This window comes from Choloepus didactylus, chromosome 5 (genome assembly GCF_015220235.1).
Source record: "Choloepus didactylus isolate mChoDid1 chromosome 5, mChoDid1.pri, whole genome shotgun sequence".
Lineage (NCBI taxonomy): Eukaryota > Metazoa > Chordata > Mammalia > Pilosa > Megalonychidae > Choloepus > Choloepus didactylus.
This window is the reverse complement of record NC_051311.1, coordinates 153,232,025-153,250,227: the sequence shown is the minus strand read 5'-3', so window position 1 is coordinate 153,250,227 and position 18,203 is coordinate 153,232,025. Positions and strand designations below refer to the sequence as shown.

The 18,203-nt window shown below is 40.6% G+C and overlaps 2 protein-coding genes across 2 annotated transcripts in view; one reads left to right on the top strand and one right to left on the bottom strand.

Annotated features, from left to right (window-relative positions):
* The window catches only part of STK17A (serine/threonine kinase 17a), a 33,773-nt gene extending 32,774 nt beyond the window's left edge, over window positions 1–999 (bottom strand). The window contains exon 1 of the mRNA XM_037837145.1: window positions 665–999. Within this exon, the coding sequence (XP_037693073.1) occupies window positions 665–867 (203 nt within the window). The 5' untranslated portion in view covers window positions 868–999. The remainder of the gene's footprint in view (window positions 1–664) is intronic.
* On the top strand, window positions 866–12,128 carry LOC119535475 (cbp/p300-interacting transactivator 4-like). The gene is made up of 3 exons (XM_037837805.1): window positions 866–876; window positions 918–1,332; window positions 11,949–12,128. The coding sequence occupies exons 1-3, from the start codon at window positions 866–868 to the stop codon at window positions 12,039–12,041; spliced, it is 519 nt and encodes a 172-aa protein (XP_037693733.1). The 3' UTR covers window positions 12,042–12,128.
* The last annotated feature ends 6,075 nt before the right edge of the window (window positions 12,129–18,203 follow it).

Sequence of the window (18,203 nt, the reverse complement as noted above, 5' to 3'; positions counted from 1 at the left end):
GAAGCTGAACAGAAGTTAACGCAGCACTGGTGCAAAGGAAGCTGTCATGACTGGTGGTATATTTTATCAGGCCACATAAGGAGGGGGAGAAATCCTGAAGAGTTTAAGGGCAGAAATAACAGCTGACTCGACACCTCTGGTTTTATTTCAGATGTGCTACTATGGGGTAAGTGTAAAAAGTGTAAAAAGCGTGGTCCAAACACAGCGTGCTCCTCGCATTGAATAACCACTTAAAACACCACAGATGTTGAAGGGGCCTCAGTAAAGGAAGGTGTCAAGGTTCTTGAAATGAATCCTTCCTCTTTTTTTTTTTTTTTTAACCAGTCGTTAGAGACTGTCCCTCCCATATGCTCTCTGGTTCTGGCACCCCCGGATCGCCGCGCCGGCCCTGGGGACTCAGGCTGCCGGGTGGAGGGGAGGCTGGTGAGACTCAGCTGCCCTAATCGCCTCCAGCAGCCAAGTTTGTGCCAAGTCACAATGCGCGTTATCGGCACCTGCAACGCCACCTTCGAAAACGCCGACGGCACACAGAGACGCCGCGTCCCCGCCGGGCCCCACCAAGGCGCCTTCGGGCGAGTCCCACGGTCCCCGCCGGTGGATCCGGGTCGGCATCCGGGTCCCGCCCTCCCCTCGGGGCTCCCGCCCGCCCCTCGGCCGCCCTCACCTGCCCAGCTCCCGGCCGGGGCTCAGACTGTAGCTGTCCTGGAAGGGCTCGGTGCGCACCGTGGCGCGGATCTCCGTCAGCAGCCCGCGGGCCTGGGGCGGCGGCGGACCGCGCAGCGCGCTCGGACCCGGGGCCGCCGGGCCCGAGCCTGAGGCGGCGGCGGAGGAAGGGCCGCCGCTGCCCGGCTTCTCCAAAGGGATCATGGTGCTTGGGCGCACTTCCTGTCCCGCCGCTCGGCTCGCTCGGGCTGCAGGTGGGTAACGGTCCCGCCTCCGGCTGCCCGGCGCCAGTCCCAGGAGCCTCGGGCCACCCGCTCTCCCTCGCGCGGCGCTCTGACTGCGGCGGGACGGCTGCCGGCCACCCCGCCCCTTGGCCCTGCCCCGCCCCTACAAGGCCTCGCCCCTAGGCCCGCCCCCGCCCCCTCTGTCCCACCCCTCCCTACGGACCGGCTCCGCCCCCTGGCTGAACTCCTTTCGGGTTTCGCACAACAGATGCCTCACACGCGCCCTCTGCAGCCTAAGAAGGTGCAGCCGCGAGGGCGGCCCCGCGGCCCGGAAGCGACCAACTGCTCCAACCTTCGGCCACGGCGACCTACTGCGTCAGCCGGTTTCCGCGCAGCTGTTAGCAGAGGAGCGTTCCAAAAGCTGACCCTTCGGTTAATGAAAGCGGTACGAGCAGTGGAGTTGCCTTGGGCCGGTGGGAGGAGTGATGAGACCCTGATTTCCGTTGGGCAGGGGAGTTGCCCCTTGCAGCTCCTTCCTTGGTACACTAGACGGGGGATCTGTGGGCAGCAGTTGCCACCCTCCTCGAAACTAGTGAGAAAGGAGCTTGAAATTCGGAAAGCTCATTTCTTTGTGGTCCTGTGTGAAAGATAACGGAGGCCAAGCACAGAGGAATGCTTTTTCCCTTCCGCCTCTATGACCTCGTTTAAGTGTTATTAATATTTTTCTGGCTCCCACCCGCCATCCCCCTGGATACAGTCTGGAAACCTTGTCTCTTTCCTCATAGGTGTCTGTTTCCCATATTCCCAGGATTCCAGAGCTGTGCCAAGAAGCCACAGGAAGAAAGACAGGACGTCTTTATAAGGTGTCCATTTCGGTCAAATGTTTTGCTGAAAACCTGTGCGTTTTTTGGCAAATATTGGTCGTTTGTGACCTGTGGTTACCCACAGAACCCTGCTTTTATATAGAAAACTTATTTCGACTAAGTCATTCAAATGTAGATGTACACCCTTAACTGAAGTCAATTTGCTAATAGCCATATTATTCACATAGAACTACCTATGGAAAGTGCAAAACATCTTTTTCTAAATGGCCATAGCCAATAATCAAAGTTAACATTGATTATAAACTAATTCTATAACTCTCAAAAGTTTAAAGATTGACTTACGACATTGATATGTGAAAACCCACTGGTTGTAGTGAAATCACTAAGCAGAGGGGAAGCAAACCAGCTAAACTCGTACAGTATCAGGCTAATCATTAGAATTCCCAAACTCTGTACAAAATTCAGACTACAATTTGAGCCACAGGCCACTGAAATAAAGCCCATAGGCACTTCATGGTGTCTAATTCTAATATTTTTAATGCTTCATTAAAAATCCTATAGGAAAAGTATAATAATTTTTATTACCTAAACCTTGCTTGTACCAGCTCAGCCCAGGGTGTTTTTCCTAACACTCTTCCCATTCTTAGTTCTATAGGTTTTCCCATCCTGAGATAGCTCTAGGTGAATCAACCCTTAACTATTCTGGTTGAGAGAACATGTGGGAGGAGGCTGAGCTTCTGGGCTGGGGTGGGAGGTGGGGGAGCTTTAGTGATGGTGATTCATACCTGTTCTGTTAGGTTGACACATGGGAGATTAGCTAAAAGAATTTGAGCTAAGACCCTCTGGGTGTTTTTGCTCAGCATATTGAGAATCATCTAGAAAATGTCCAATGGAAGTGGGCTGCTGGGGAGACCATGTTAGAAGACCAAAAAGAAAGACATGGTCATAATATGTGATGATGCTTTTATTCTTTTTAGCATAAGTTACTGTTCCGGTTTGTTAATGCTGCCATTATGCAAAATACTGGAAATAGATTGGCTTTTATAAGGGGGGTTTATTTAGTTACAAATGTACAGTCTGAAGGCCATGAAAATGTCCAAATTATGGCATCAGCACAAGTATACCTTCACCAAAGGAAGGCCAGTGGTATCTGGAAAACCTCTAGTAGCTGGGAATGCACTTGGCTGGTATCTGCTAATCCCGGGTCATGTTCCAGCTCCTCTCTCAGCTCCTGTGCATTCTTCAAAATGTTGCTCTTGGGGTGCTTTGTCCTCTCTTAGCTTCTCCATATCATAGTGTCAGCAAAAGTCTGCTTTCAGTGGCTGTCTCCAAAATCTCTCTCTTGACTGTAGCAAGCGTCTGGGCCTGCGTGGCTCTTTTTAAAGTGCTCTAGTAAATCAATCAAGACCCACCCTGAATGGGCGGGGCCACACCTCCATGGAAATAATCCAGTCAAAGATATTCCCCACAGTTAGGTGGGTCACATCTCCATGGAAACATTCAGTCAATAGATTCCAACCTAATCAACACTAATATGTCTGCCCCCACAAGACTGCATCAAAGAACATGGCATTTTGGGGGACATAATGCATCCAAACCGGCACAGTTACTTTCACGTTTTCCCTCTCTTCTTGCTCTCATAGACCTCCATCACTGGGCAAATGCAGTTGCTGGTTCTTACTCTTTCTTTAGTGCCATGCTTCATTAAAAAAAATATGTGCTAGACACCTACTATGTGACAGGCTCCAGGTTGGACACGAGTGACACAGCATTTAACACAGACACAGTTCTTGTTAGTAGGTGAAATGCACATTGACCGTGAAACTGTAGAAATAAATCCATGATGATCATCATAAATCAAGGTAACAGCTGCAATGAGTGGTTATAGCACAGGGCCACATAGGGAGTTACAAAAAAATTTCTCTGAAGTGCCATTTAAGCTGAGATTCACAGGAAGAGAAGCAATCATTGCTGGAAAGTTTGCGAAGAGGTTCAAACAGAAAAAATAGCACTTTTCATGGTCCTGAGAAAAGAAACTGCTTGGCATGTTAAAGGCACTAAACAAAGTAGCTGCTTCTTGAAGTTTTCATTATGTTAATGTTTTGTTAGAATATTAAGACCTAATGACCCATTCACTTCCTCCCTCCCTTCCTTTCTCCCTTCCTCCCTTCTTTCTACAAACATTAAGTGCCAAGTATGCATGTCTGCAGACACTGAGCTAGTCACTGAGGGTACAAAAGTAAGCAAAATCAATGAAATCCATGCAGTCATGGGGCTTTATTGGGGGAGGGAGGCCATAGTCAAAGAACTGAACAAATGTCCAACTGAAAACAGTGATAATTGCTAGGAAGGAAAAGTACAGAGCTCAATAAATGAGTATAATAGGGGAATCATGGGGCTGAGGAGACAAAAAAAAATATTGGAGTTTAGGACCCATTAAGGAAGAGGAGTTGACCAACACTTTAAGCTTTCAGTAGCCTTGAGGGACTACACCCTAAGAGCGTGGGGAAAAGGGAAATAGACCAGCATGTACAAGGACCAAAGACCAGCTACAAAAGGCAAAAGTAAATCCCCTCTATAGTAAAACTGTGTCATGTATAGTGATACATTATCCATATAGTTTATCATACACAATGTCTGGCATTTAATAACAAAAGACACAAAATATTGTCTTAAAAATTAAGAGAAACAGACAGAAAACAGTAAATCCAAGTATGGAAGTTGAAAGCCAGATTTTAAAATCATTCTGTTTTTAATATTTTCAAGAAATTAAATTACAGGATGGAGAATTTCAGCAGAGAACTAAAACGTCCAAAGAAGAAGATGATGTGATTTTGGAATTAAAAGAGAAAAAAGAAATCCCACTAACAAGAATTACTACTGAGTGAATAGTTTTAATAATAGATTAGATAGAGTTTAAGAAAAAATTAGTGAATCTTGAAGACGTTATTTGAATGCAATAAGTCAGACACAAAAGGACAAATACTGTATGATTTCATTGATATGAGATAATTAGAATCAGCAAATTCATAGAGTCAGAAACTAGAATACAGGTTATCGCGGGTGGGGTGGGGGCTGGGAATGGCAAGTTAATTATTAATTGATGTGGAGTTTCTGTTTGGGGTTATGGAAAGGTTTTGGTGATAGTAACACAAAATTGAACATCACTGAATTGTGTTTCTGAATGTGGTTAAGAGGAGAAATTTTAGGTGATATATATGTAGCTAGAACAACAACAACAAAACCCACCGTAGGACTGTGTAACACAAGCAGTAAACCCTAATGTAAACTATGGACTATAGCTAATACATTATCATAATATTCTTTCATCAGTTGTAACAAAGGTACCACACTAATGCAAGATATTAAAAATGGGAATGGCTATATGGAACTCTATTTTGTGCATAAGCTTTATATACATCTGTTCTAGTTTGCTAATGCTGCTGGAATGCAAAACACCGGAAATGGATTGGCTTTATAAAAGGGGGTTTATTTGGTTACACAGTTACAGTCTTAAGGCCATAAAGTGTCCAAGTTAACACATCAGCAATCAGGTACCTTCACTGGAGGATGGCCAATGGTGTCCGGAAAACCTCTGTAAGCTGGGAAGGTGTGTGGCTGGCGTCTACTCCAAAGTTCTGGTTTCAAAATGGCTTTTTCCCAGGACGTTCCTCTCTAGGCTGCAGTTCCTCAAAAATATCAATCTTAGTTGCACTTGGGCTATCTGTCCTCTCTTAGCTTCTCCGGAGCAAGAGTCTGCTTTCAATGGCCATCTTCAAAATGCCTCTCATCTGCAGCTCCTGTGCTTTCTTCAAAGTGTCCCTCTTGGCTGTAGCTCCTCTTCAAAACGTCACTCACAGCTGCACTGCCCTGAGTTCCTTCTGTTTGTCAGCTCATTTATATGGCTCCACTGATCAAGGCCCACCCGGAATGATTGGGGCCACGCCTCCATGAAAATATCTCATCAGTTATCACCTACAGTTGGGTGGGTCACATCTCCATGGAAACATCCAATCAAAAGGTCACACTCTGATCAGAAAGACCAATCAGTCTGCTCCACAAGATTACATCAAAGATAATGGTGTTTTACGGGACATAATACATTCAAACCAGCACATTCCACCCCCTGGACCCCAAAATGACATGATCTTTCTGTATACAAAATACATTCATCCCATCACAATATCACAGAAACTTAAATCATTTCAGTAACAATAGTTAAGTAAAAGATCCCATCAAAATCAATTACAGGCGTGATCGGTCCTAAGGCATAATTCTCCTTTAGCTGTGGATCTGTGAACTTAGAACAAGGTATGTGCTTCCAATATACAAAGGAGGGACATTCATAGGATAAACATTCCTGCTGCCATAAGGAAAAACTGAAAGGAAAACAGGGCTAATAGGACCAAAACAGTTCCTAAAACCTGCGGGACAAACTCCATTAGATTTCCAAGTCTAAGAGTCATTAACAGAACAATGTTGCATCCTTGGGGCTTGAGAGAGTGGGAGTCTAACCCTTCCTAAGGGCCTTTGTGGCAGCCCTTTCGTCTCCAAATGCTCGGGTGAGTGCTCCAAAATATCCACACACTGGGGAGACCACCTTCTCAGCTCCACCCTCCTCAAACATTGGGGCAGCTCCCATATTCCCTTCCATCTCCGGGGCACACGCTTAACCCCTTGAAAACAGTGGGGTGGCAGCCAGGCTCTCCCCAATTCCCTGGGAATATGCTCCACCCTCTTTGGGGCCTGGGGTGGCAAAACTCTTCTGGAGCCACTCCGCTCTCCCAGCCCAAGGCCTCTTGACTCCAGACCTCAACCTCCATGGCTCTGTCTTTGAAGAAATTTTTCCTTCAATTTGTTCCTTGTCTGTCTCCTTCAGTCCAGACTGGCAAAGGCTCTGTCTATAAAGATCTCGCAAAAATTCTGTTGGCTTCGCATGAAGCACACGGGTCAAAGCTGTCAGACAATAGGACTTTCCACAAATCCTTTCTGCCTAACTCCTTTTCCAATCTTGGCTTGTACTGAAATGGCGGTTGGGTTCCGTGTTTGGTTACATCCTCATGTTGGGCTGTAGCTTCTGGGATTCCACCTCCTGGAAGCCTGTAATTTTCCAAGCCATCAGCTTCTGGTTTCTTTGAACCCAAGAGTTCAGTTCTAAGTTTCTCTCTCTCCACTCGCATTTTACTGTAAGCTGTAAGGAGAAGCCAGGATACATCCTCCACATGTAGTCTGGAGATCTCCTCAGCTAAGTATCCCAGGTTGTCGCTTTCAAATTCTTCCTTCCATCTGACACTAGCACTCAATTTTGCCAAATTCTCTGCCACTTTAAAACAAGGATCGCCTTTCTTCCAGTTCACAAAAACACATTCATCATTTCTCCTCAAGGCCTCATCAAAAGTATCTTTAGAGTCCATATTTCCACAAACATCCTCTTCAAAGCAGTTTAGGCCTTTTCTATCAAGGTCCTCACAATTCTTCCAGAGTCTTCCCTTTATCCATTTAAAAAGCCACTCCAACATGTTTGGTATTTGCAAACTCAGCAGCACCAGCACCCCACTTCTCTGGTACCAAAATCTGTTCTAGTTTGCTAATGCTGCCAGAATGCAAAACACCGGAAATGGATTGGCTTTTATAAAAGGGGGTTTATTTAGTTACACAGTTACAGTCTTAAGGCCATAAAGTGTCCAAGGTAACACATCAGCAATCGGGTACCTTCAGTGGAGGATGGCCAATGGTGTCTGGAAAACCTCTATTAGCTGGGAAGGCACGTGGCTGGCGTCTGCTCCAAAATTCTGGTTTCAAAATGGCTTTCTCCCAGAATGCTCCTCTCTAGGCTGCAGTTCCTCAAAAATATCACTCTAAGTTGCACTTGGGGTATTTGTCTTCTCTTAGCTTCTCCGGAGCAAGAGTCTGCTTTCAATGGCCATCTTCAAAATGCCTCTCATCTGCAGCTCCTGTGCTTTCTTCAAAGTGTCCCTCTTGGCTGTAGCTCCTCTTCAAAACGTCACTCACAGCTGCACTGCCCTGAGTTCCTTCTGTTTGTCAGCTCATTTATATGGCTCCTTCATGGAAATATCTCATCAGTTATCACCTACAGTTGGGTGGGTCACATCTCCATGGAAACATCCAATCAAAAGGTCACATCCTAATCAAAAAGGCCAGTCAATTGTCCCCACAAGATTACATCAAAGATAATGGTGTTTTGGGAGACATAATACATCCAAACCAACACAACATCTACAACTTCTAGAGAAAAAAAAGAATTAGTGGGCCCACTTAGGTAATCTAATAAGTCAGTCAAAATATGCAAAATGAAAGACAGGAGATAAAAGCACATTAACTTTAGAAAAGAGAATAAAACACCTGTGGGAGATTGTCAGTTGCTCTAACAGACGTGTAATTGGGATACCAGAAGGTGAGGAGAAAGAGAAAAGATCAGCAGCAATATTTGAAATGATAATGGTAATGTCTGAAGATTTTTCAAAACTCAATTGTATTGGTTAGGGTTCTCCAGGGAATTACACACACACACATACACACACACACACACACACACAATCTCATATAATGAGATTTATTATAGGAATTGGCTCATGTGACGATGGAGATTGGCCAGCCCAAATTTTGTAGGGTTGCAGGTTGGGAACTCTGATGAAAATTTTGATGAATTCCCCAGAAGAAGCTGGTTGAGATAGAAATTCTACCTGAAGTAGAGATAGAAATTCTGAGTTCTGAACTCATCAAATTTCTGTATAAGGCTTTCAGGTGATTGGATGAGACTTCTCTCATTGCTGTAGGCATTCTCTTTTGTTGATTATAGGTGTAGTCAGCCTTAGATGCAATCAACTGACTAATGATTTAAATCCATGAAATAGCCTCACAGTAACAACCAGAGAGTACTTACTTGACCAAACAACTGGACACCATAACCTAGCCAAGATGACACATGAACTTAACCATCAGTTTCCACCCCTTGATGACTTGGCACCCATACATATCTCTTTAAACCATACTTAGTCTCTTAAAAATGTTAACAGCAATACTTTTGCCTAAAACAATTCAGTTGTCCTGCGTACAACCAGAAATACAATAGCTCTTTCCCCAGTAGAGGATGCAAGTCCTTGGGTAATATTCACTTGTAAACTTCATATCCTGTAACTTAAATACTAAGATATAGGGTTAATACAACTTACGTTATATGATAAGGGGATCAGATAGGGAAAAAATAAAGGTGTTTGCTTTATGTATATATAAAAACGTATTCATAGCACAACAAGGAAGAAATATAACCATTACAGTCCTTTTTTCTGTAACTCATTATGTGCTCATAGCTCGTATTTATAGCCACCTTCCACTACCTTTTCCGTATCTCCTTAACCCTCGGCATCTTTTCCTGGTGGGGTGACCCAAACTTTCATTCCTGAGGGTTCTGGGCCATTAATAGTCCTGCTTGGAATGGGTTGCTGCAGTTTTCCATTGACTTTAATCACAGGGCGTGGTAGTACTAAGAGATGCCCTAGGGGATCACCTGTATTTCAGGCAAATTCTTTAACTCTATTGTTTAGTAGCAGTCCTATTTCCCCTTAATAACTGGGATCGATCATCCCAGCCAGTACAGTAATTCACCTCTTTGCCTGTTGATTCAGAGGCATGAGAAGCCCAAAGTGGCAGGTGGCAGTCTTAACTTCCAATTCAATGGAATTATTGTTGAATTTCCTGGTGGAAGCACTCCTCCTTTTGGGACTAAGACCTGTAGACCAGCAGAGCACAAGGTCACAGGGACCAGAAGCAAACATTTTTCTAGTGGATCGCTAAGGGTAATAGTGGTGCCACTCCATTTCCACCCCTTGATTCCTGGACCTGTGAATCCTAGCTATGAGAGAAACAGCACCATAGTGTGGATGCTGATTTACAGCAAAAAAGAGACTAGTTATCTGCAGAGGATGTTAGGGCTTTACTCCAAGATCCTAAGCATCTGCACTGTGAGTCTCCTATAAGGGCCTGCCAAAGGCTCTAGACAGCACTTCTATTTGCCACTGAAACTTCCAGCACCATTGGATCTGCTGAATCTTATGACCTAAGTGGCACAACGGCTTGCACAGCAGCCTGGACCTGTTGCAGAACCTCCTCTTGTTCCAGTCCCCACTCAAAAGTAGTAGCTTCTTGAGTCACTCAGTAAATGGCCCAGAGTAGCTACACTGGTTTGAATCTGTTATGTACCCCAGAAAAACCATGCTCTTTTAATACAGTCTTGTGGAGGCAGACCTATTGTGGGTGGGACCTTTTGATTGGGTTGTTTCCATGAGACATGACCCTGCCCATTCAAGGTGGGTTGTAATTTCCTTGCTGGAGTCCTCTATGAAATAAAGAGAGAGACATTTTGAAGAGAGCTCAGAGAAGGTAAGATATGTAATCCAGAGTTTGCTCCCAGGAGAAGCTAAGAGAGAAGCTAAGACAGAAGCCCAGAGATATTTTGAAGAAAGCCACAGAAACCAGAACTAAACCTGGGAGAGTACTAGAAGACATCACCATGAGCCTTCCCATGTGACACAGGAATCCCAGATGCCATGAGCCTTTCCTCAGAGAAGGGATCTGCCTCTTGATGCCTTAATTCGGTCATTTTCATGGCCATAGAACTGTAAATTTGTGAACTAATAAACCCCCATTGTAAAAGCCAATCCATTTCTGGTATATTGCATTTCATCAGCTTTAGCAAACTAGAACAGTAGCGCACACAAATGAGGAATATATTGCCTCCAAAATTCAAAGAGGCTAACAAAATATTGTGCCTCTTTTGATTGTAGGAGGGGCCAGATGCATGTATCACACCACTGGACATCCAGAAATTTTACTGAGGGGGAAAGCCCCTGAATTTTTGTTGGGTTTGTCTCCTACCCTCTAACACACAAATACTTTTCCATTAAGTCTAGAGTAGTTGCTACTTCATGCTCACTAGGTCAAATCTGCATAATGTCATCAATATAATGTACCATTGTGATGTCTTATGGAAGGGAAAGGAGATGGGCTCCCTGTGGACTAGATTATGACATAGGGCTGGAGAGTTAATATACACCTGAAGTAGGACAATGAAGGTGTATTGCTGGCCTTGCCAGCTGATAGCAAACTGTTTCTACTGGTCTTTACTAATCGGTGTCAAGAAAAAATCATTTTGCAGATCAATAGCTGCACACCATGTACCAGGGGATGTGTTGATTTGCTCAAGCAGTGATACCACATCTGGAATAGGAGCTGCAATTGGAGTTATCACCTGGTTAAGTTTACAATAACCCACTGTTATCCTTCAAGATCCATCTGTTTTCGTCATAGGAAAAATGTAGTTGAACGGGGATGCGGTAGACATCTCTATCCCTGCATCTTCAAGTCCTTGATGGCACTAATTTCTGTAATCCCTGTAGGAGTCTGATAATGCTTTTGGGTTTACTATTTTGCTAGTGTGCCAGTTTGGATGTCCCCCCAAATACCATGTTCTTTGATGCAATCTTGTAGGGGCAGATGTGTTAGTGTTGATTAGGTTGGAATCCTCTGAGTGTTTCCATGGAGATGTGACTCAGTCAACTGTGGGCAAGACCTTTGATTGGATAATTTCCATGGAGGTGTTACCCCACTGGCTCAGGGTGGGTCTTAACTGAATCACTGGAGTCCTATAAAAGTGTTCACAGACAGAAGGAGGTGCCACAGCCAAGAGATGACACTTTGAAGAATGCACAGGGACTGAGAGTGGAGCTGGAACACAACTTGGGATCAGCAGACGCTAGCCATGTGCCTTTCCAGCTAACAGAGGTTTTCTGGACGCCATTGGCCTTCCTTCAGTGAAGGTATACTTGTGTTGATGCCTTCACTTGGACATTTTCATGGCCTTCAGACTGTAACTTTGTAACCAAATAAACCCCCTTTATAAAGGCCAATCCATTTCTGGTATTTTGCATAATGGCAGCAATAGCAAACCGGAGCAGATTTTGGTAGCAGAGAAGTGGGGTGCTGCTGCTGAGCTTGCAAATACCAAACATGTTGGAACAGTTTTTTAAGTGGATAAGAGTGCATATCAATAAATACATCCTGATACAAATTTCTGTTCCTTCCACCATTATCCCACACCCATAATATTCATTCCCACAATATTTCCAGTTTCTGTCTATATGAATTGTAAAAATCATGCAGTTCTTTTGGACTGTAGTACACCTCCTCATGGGTCATTCTTTGTACTTCACTTTTTCAGGGCCTCATGGGACTTCAGTTGAGTTATAGGCCTGGAAGGAAACACAGGTGGTGGAGGTGGATCATGAGAAGCCCAGCAGCTAGAAAGCAGTGAGCACAAAATGACCCATGGGTACCTTGTCCTGGTTACTCGTTGCTCCCAGGGGCCACCAGGAGTCTCCTTTGGATCCTACTTCTGATGCCAAACTCTGAAATGATAAACTGAGGCAATTAAAAATTTTGTTAAAGTTTATTTTGGCAAATAAATGATTTGGGAATCAAGCAGCACCAAACCAAAAGTGGTATGGAGGCTGCTGAGGGAGAGGAAAGGGGAAGCTTGTATAAGACAAAGGGAAAGTGAGGAAAATTTTTTGATTGGGTATCTAAGCTGTATCACCTTATTTGGGTTGTTTCTGGTAGAAGATCCCTTCCTAAGGTGTCTATTTCTGAATGGCTGGTGTTAAAGCCTTCCTTTATGGAAAGACTGCCTCTCCCAAGTTTCCATCATGTTACCTATATTTGTTGTTCAAGGAATGTTCAAGGGTTGTTACTCCAGTCTAATGGCCCCTGTATTTTATTTTAACAGCCTCTGTTGTTTTTAAGTAGGAATGCTGTTGATTTATTTTTACTCCATCCAACAACTTTTCATTAATTCATTAATTTTACTATTTTTCAGTTGATTCTCTTGGATGTTCACATGTACTTGAATTGTCTACATTTAATAATTCTGTCTCTTCACAATTGTTTTATTTATTTAATATTAATTTTATTTACACAAATAGCATATAAGTACATTACCCTTTTAAAAATTAAAGCATTATAGGAAAGGCTCAAGCCTCCTAGATCACCCTTCTGGCCCAAGGCCAGTACCCCGTCTCCAGACCCTTCCCTGAATCCTGTGGGAACTTTTATTATTGGTTAATTGTATACCCTTCCAGACTTTTCCCCATGCATTTTTAGACATTTGAACATACTCATAGAAAATATATAGTAGTGTTACATGTGTGTATCCTTTACATAAATGATACAATGCTACATACATTGTTCTGCAACTTTTTCTTTCTGAAAATCATATCATAGAGATGTCTTTTAATGCCCTTACATACCAATCTACTTTATTTTTTAAAACTGCTGCATAATACTCTATTGTATGGTTATATCATATTTTCTTTAGCCCCTCCCCTATTGATGGGACATTAAAGCTTTTTATTTTCAGCTGTGACAAACAGTAGTGCATTGATCATCTTTGCGCAAGCATCCTTTTACAAACATTTCTTTACAGATGATACTGAGAAGTGAAATTGAGTTACTATAGACAGTTTTAATTTTTAAATAAATATAGCCAAATTACTCTTCAAAATGGCTGTACCAATTTAACTCCTATTTGCAGTGTATGAGAGTACTCACTTCCTCTATACCTTTGGCCAGCACTTGTGACTATCATTTTATATTTTAGCCAAGATTAAGGGTAAAAAGTTTGCATGAATTCATTGTTTCAGTTTGCACTTATCTACTTACTAATAAGGCTGCATAGATTTCCAGATGTTTATTGTCTATTTGTTTTTCTTCTGTGAATTGCCTATTTATATCTTTTGCCCATTTTAAAGTCTGATTATCTTTTTATTATTGATTTAGAGGAATTCTCTATGTATTATGGTTTCTTACCTTTTGTTGAATATGCTGCAAATGTTTTCTTCATTTTAATTTTGCCTTTTCTAACTTTATTGCGTCTTGACTTATTTCAGTGTAGTCAGATTTAATAAGAAATATTTTGTGTTCTGTTTAAGAAGACTTTTACTTTCCCAAACATACAGAAATATTCTCTCATATTTTCTTCAACACATTAATACATTTGTTTCATTTTATTTAAAAAATTATTGTGGAAACATATATATAAAACATAACATTTCCCATTTTAACCATTTTTAAATGTACAAATCAGTGGCATTCATTACATTTACAATGTTTTGCTACTATCACTGCTGTCCATTACCAAACTTTTTTCATCACACGAAGCAGAAAGTCTGTACCTATTAAACAATTACTCCCTGTCTTCCTTTCCCTAGCCCCAGGAAACCATGAATCTACTTTCTGTCTCTGTGAATTTGCTTATTCTAGATATTTCATTTAAGTGTGATCAATCCTTTTATGTCTGGGTTATTTCATTAAGCCTAGTGTTTTCAAGGTTCATCAATGTTGTAGCATGTATCTAAACTTCATTCCTTTTATGGCTGAATAATATTCCATTGTATGTATATACCACAATTTTTTTTATCCATTCATCTGTTGATAGGTACTTGGATTATTTCCACCTTTTGGCTATTGTGTATAATGCTGCTGTGAACATTGGTGTACAAGTATCTGAGTCTCTGTTTTCAATTCTTTTGTGTATGTACCTAGGAGTGGAATTGCCAGGCCATATGGCAATTCTAAATACATTTATTATTTCCATTTAAGTATTAATTGATCTAGAATTTGTAACTTTTAAAAATGTTTTGTGGTATAGGCATATTGTTTAATTTTTCTATGTTAAAAAACCAATGAGTTGACAAAATTTATCAAATATCTGCCATTTTTCCATTGATTTGAAATGTCATGTATTAAGTTTCCATATTACTTGAATGCATTTTTGACCATATTCAGTTCATATGGTATGTGTGTTTGTATGTATGCATTTAAAATATATATATTTTTTTATTATCCTGCAGTACTATTTTATTTTAATAACTAGTTTTATAATGTTTTGATATCATTTAGTGAATGTTCTTGAATCTGTTTTTTCTGTTTTTACAGAATTATCTTAGTGAATTTTGTTTATTTACTGTTTTATAAGGACCTTATTATCAACTTGTCAAGTGTCACTTAAACCATGTTGGTTGAAACTGCCTTGAGTTATAGATGAATTGAGGAAAATTTGAAATGCTATCTTACTATCCTTATATATACTGTATCTCTTCATTTATTCAGGCCTTCTTTAATATTGTTCAGTAAGGTTCTATAGTTTTCTTCATTTCTGACTTGTAGGTTTATTTTAAGATACTTAATATTTGTTCTTATTATTAGAGGGATTTTTTCAGTTATACTTTATAATTGGTTATATCTGGTATATAGAAAAGTTCTGTGTTTTTGCATATTAGTCTGACAACTTTGATCAAATCTCGACAAGTAGGCAGTCATCTTGAAATAATGACCAATTTAACCTTAGTTTCTGACATGAACGCCCTTTCCATCTTATTGCACTGTTTAGGTCCCCTACTACATCCCTGAATAGGAGGGGTAAAACCAAGTGTCTTTGCCATGATCCTGACTTTAATGACAATGTCACCAGTTGTAGGTGTTTTACAGATATATTTAGGTTTAGGAAATTCCTTTCCAGTCCCAGGTTGCTAAATCTTTTTAAATTAATAATATTTAAAGTTTTTTTGTCATTATTTATTTAAGTTTCTTCAATTGTTTTTCTCCTTTAATCTGAAAATGTAGTGAAAGTTCCTTGTATTCCTGGGTTAAATCTACTTTCACATGATGTATTATTTTAAGATACTGCCTGAATTAATTTAATTAATTTTATTTAGTACCATTGAGCCCAAGTTTTCCCCATGGTTTAAAAATGTCTACAAAACAGAAATTTAAAGAATTGAAGTGTAATTTAAATTCATTAGCCACACCCCCTATGAAGAAATAGAACATATTGTCACCTCAGAAAGTCCCCTCCTGCTCCTTTTCAGTCAATTCCCTTCACCCCTAGAAGCAAGCACCGTTCTGATTTCCATCGTCGTAGATTAGTTTTGCCTATTCTAGAACTTCATATACTGGAATCACAAATGTACTCTTTTATGTCTGGCTTCTTGTACTCAGCACAATGTTCTTGAGCTTTATCCATGTTGTTATGTAGAACGGAAGTTTGTTCTTATCGCTGAGTAGTATTCTGTTGCATCGATATACCATACTTTGTTTATCCGCTCTCCTGTTGGTGGACACTAAGCCTGTTACCAGTTTGGGGCTTTATGAATAAAGCTATTATGAACATTCTTGAATAACAATTTTTGTGGACATGTTTTGATTTCTCTTGGGAGATACTTAGGAGTGGAATTTCTGGGTTATAGGGTAGCTGTATATTTATGTTATTAAGATACTGCAAAAGGGTTTTATAAAGGAGTTATAACATTTTATACTCTCACCAGTAATGTATGAGATTTCTAATTGCTCCACACCCTTGCCAGTATTTGATATTATCTCTCCTTTTAAAATTTTAGCTATTCTAGTGAGTGTCTAATGGCACCTTATTATTTCAATTTGCATTTCCCTTATGACTAATGCTCTTGAGCACTTTTTCACATGCTTGTTGCTCTTTGCATATCTTTTGTGTGTGTGTGTGAAGTATGTGTTCAAGACTTTTGCCTATTTTTAATTGTATTTTATTGGTTTCTTTATGTATTCTGTATGCTGATCTTTTGACAGTTTTATGTGTTGCAAATATTTTCTCCTAGTCTATGGCTTATGTATTCATTTTCCTTAACTGCATCTTTGGATATGCAGAAGATTTTAATATTAATGAAGTTCAATTTACCAATTTTTACTTTTGTGGTTAGTGCTTTCCATGTGCTCTCAAAGAAGTCTTTGTCTTCCCTATGGTTTTCAAGATATTCTCCTATGTTATCTTTTGTGCTTTATATCAAGTTTTAGCATTCAGCTTTAAGTTTGTGATCCATATGAAGTTAATTTTTCTCTGTGGTGGGAGGTAGATGTTAAGTTTTTTGTTTTTTCTTTTCATACAGATATCTGGTTATCCTGCACCATTTTTTGAGGAGATTTTCTTTTGTCCTGCCAAATTGCTTTGTTGCCCTTGTAAAAAATTGACTATATGTTTATTGGTCTATTTCTGGACTGTTTATTCTTGCAGTGTCCAATATGGTAGCCACTAGCTACATGTGATTATTTAAATTTACCAAAATTAAATAAAAGTAAAATTCAGTCCCTCAGTCACTCTATTTACACTTCATGTGTCCAATAGCTAGCTCTAATAGCTACTGTATTAGACAGTGTAGATATGGAACATTTTCATATTTTCAGAAAGTTCTATTGGAAAGTGTTTCTCTAGATTGTTCTATTGATTTTTTTGTCTGTCTTTTGACCAGTACTGTACTGTCTTGATCACGGTATCTCTATAGTAAGTCTTTAAGTCTAGTAGATTAAATCCTCCAATTTGTTGTTCTTTTTCAAGACTGTTATGACTTTTTTTGGCCCTTTGACTTTCCATGTAAATTTTAGAAGCAGCTTGTCAATGTCTATGAAAATTCTGCTTGGATTTTGATTGGGATTAAATTGAATTAGATCAGTTTGAGGTCTTTTCAAAATTGATCTTGACTATAGTTTTTTTTCTTATGTCTGTTTTCTCCAGTTTTGATATTATAGATATAATGGCTTCATAATACAAGTTAGGTAGTTTCTAATCTATTTTTAGACCCTGTATAAAATAAATTCATTTACTTATTCAACAAATACCCAGTGAGCAAATATTCTGAGCCAGGAACTGTTCTAGATCCTGGCACTGTAAGAGTAAATTGAACAATATCCTTGCCTTCATGAAGTTTACATTCTGATGGAGGAGATACACCATAAACAAACAGATATTTAATATAATATAATATCAGGCAGTGATAAGTGGTATGAAAAAATATAAAGCAAGAAAAGGACATAGGGAGGGACTGGAAGCAATACTTTAAATATATTGGCCAGGAAAAGTCTCTCTGAGCAGGTTACACATAGGGAGAGACTCAAATGAAGTAAGAACAGACTATACAGATATAAAGGAGAAGAGCATTTCAAAGGTAATCATGACTGTAAAGGCTCTAAGGTGAAAATGTGCTTGGGGTGTGAGGCTAGGAGAGAGAAGTAAGAGGTGAGATCAGACTGATAGCCAGGGACAGATCATTCAGGGGTTTATAAGCTAAGGGAAACCACTGGAAGGTGTGAATAGGGTAGTGACATGATTTAACACAAGCTTTATAAGGATTACTCTTTTCTATAAAGGATGAACTTGAGGTGGTGAAATTGTATGCATGAAATTGTATGCATAAGAGACTGTGACAATAACATAGGTGAGAGTGTGGCTCGGACTAGGTAAGTGACGATGGAGATGGTGAGAGGCACTGGAATTTTGTTGAAAGTGGGGACAACAGGAGTTGTTGATGGATCAGATATGAGGTTTGAGGGGCAAAAAAAGGATCACCAGATTCCATAGGATCTCTTCCTTCAGCTTCACTGAGTCCTGGGTCAG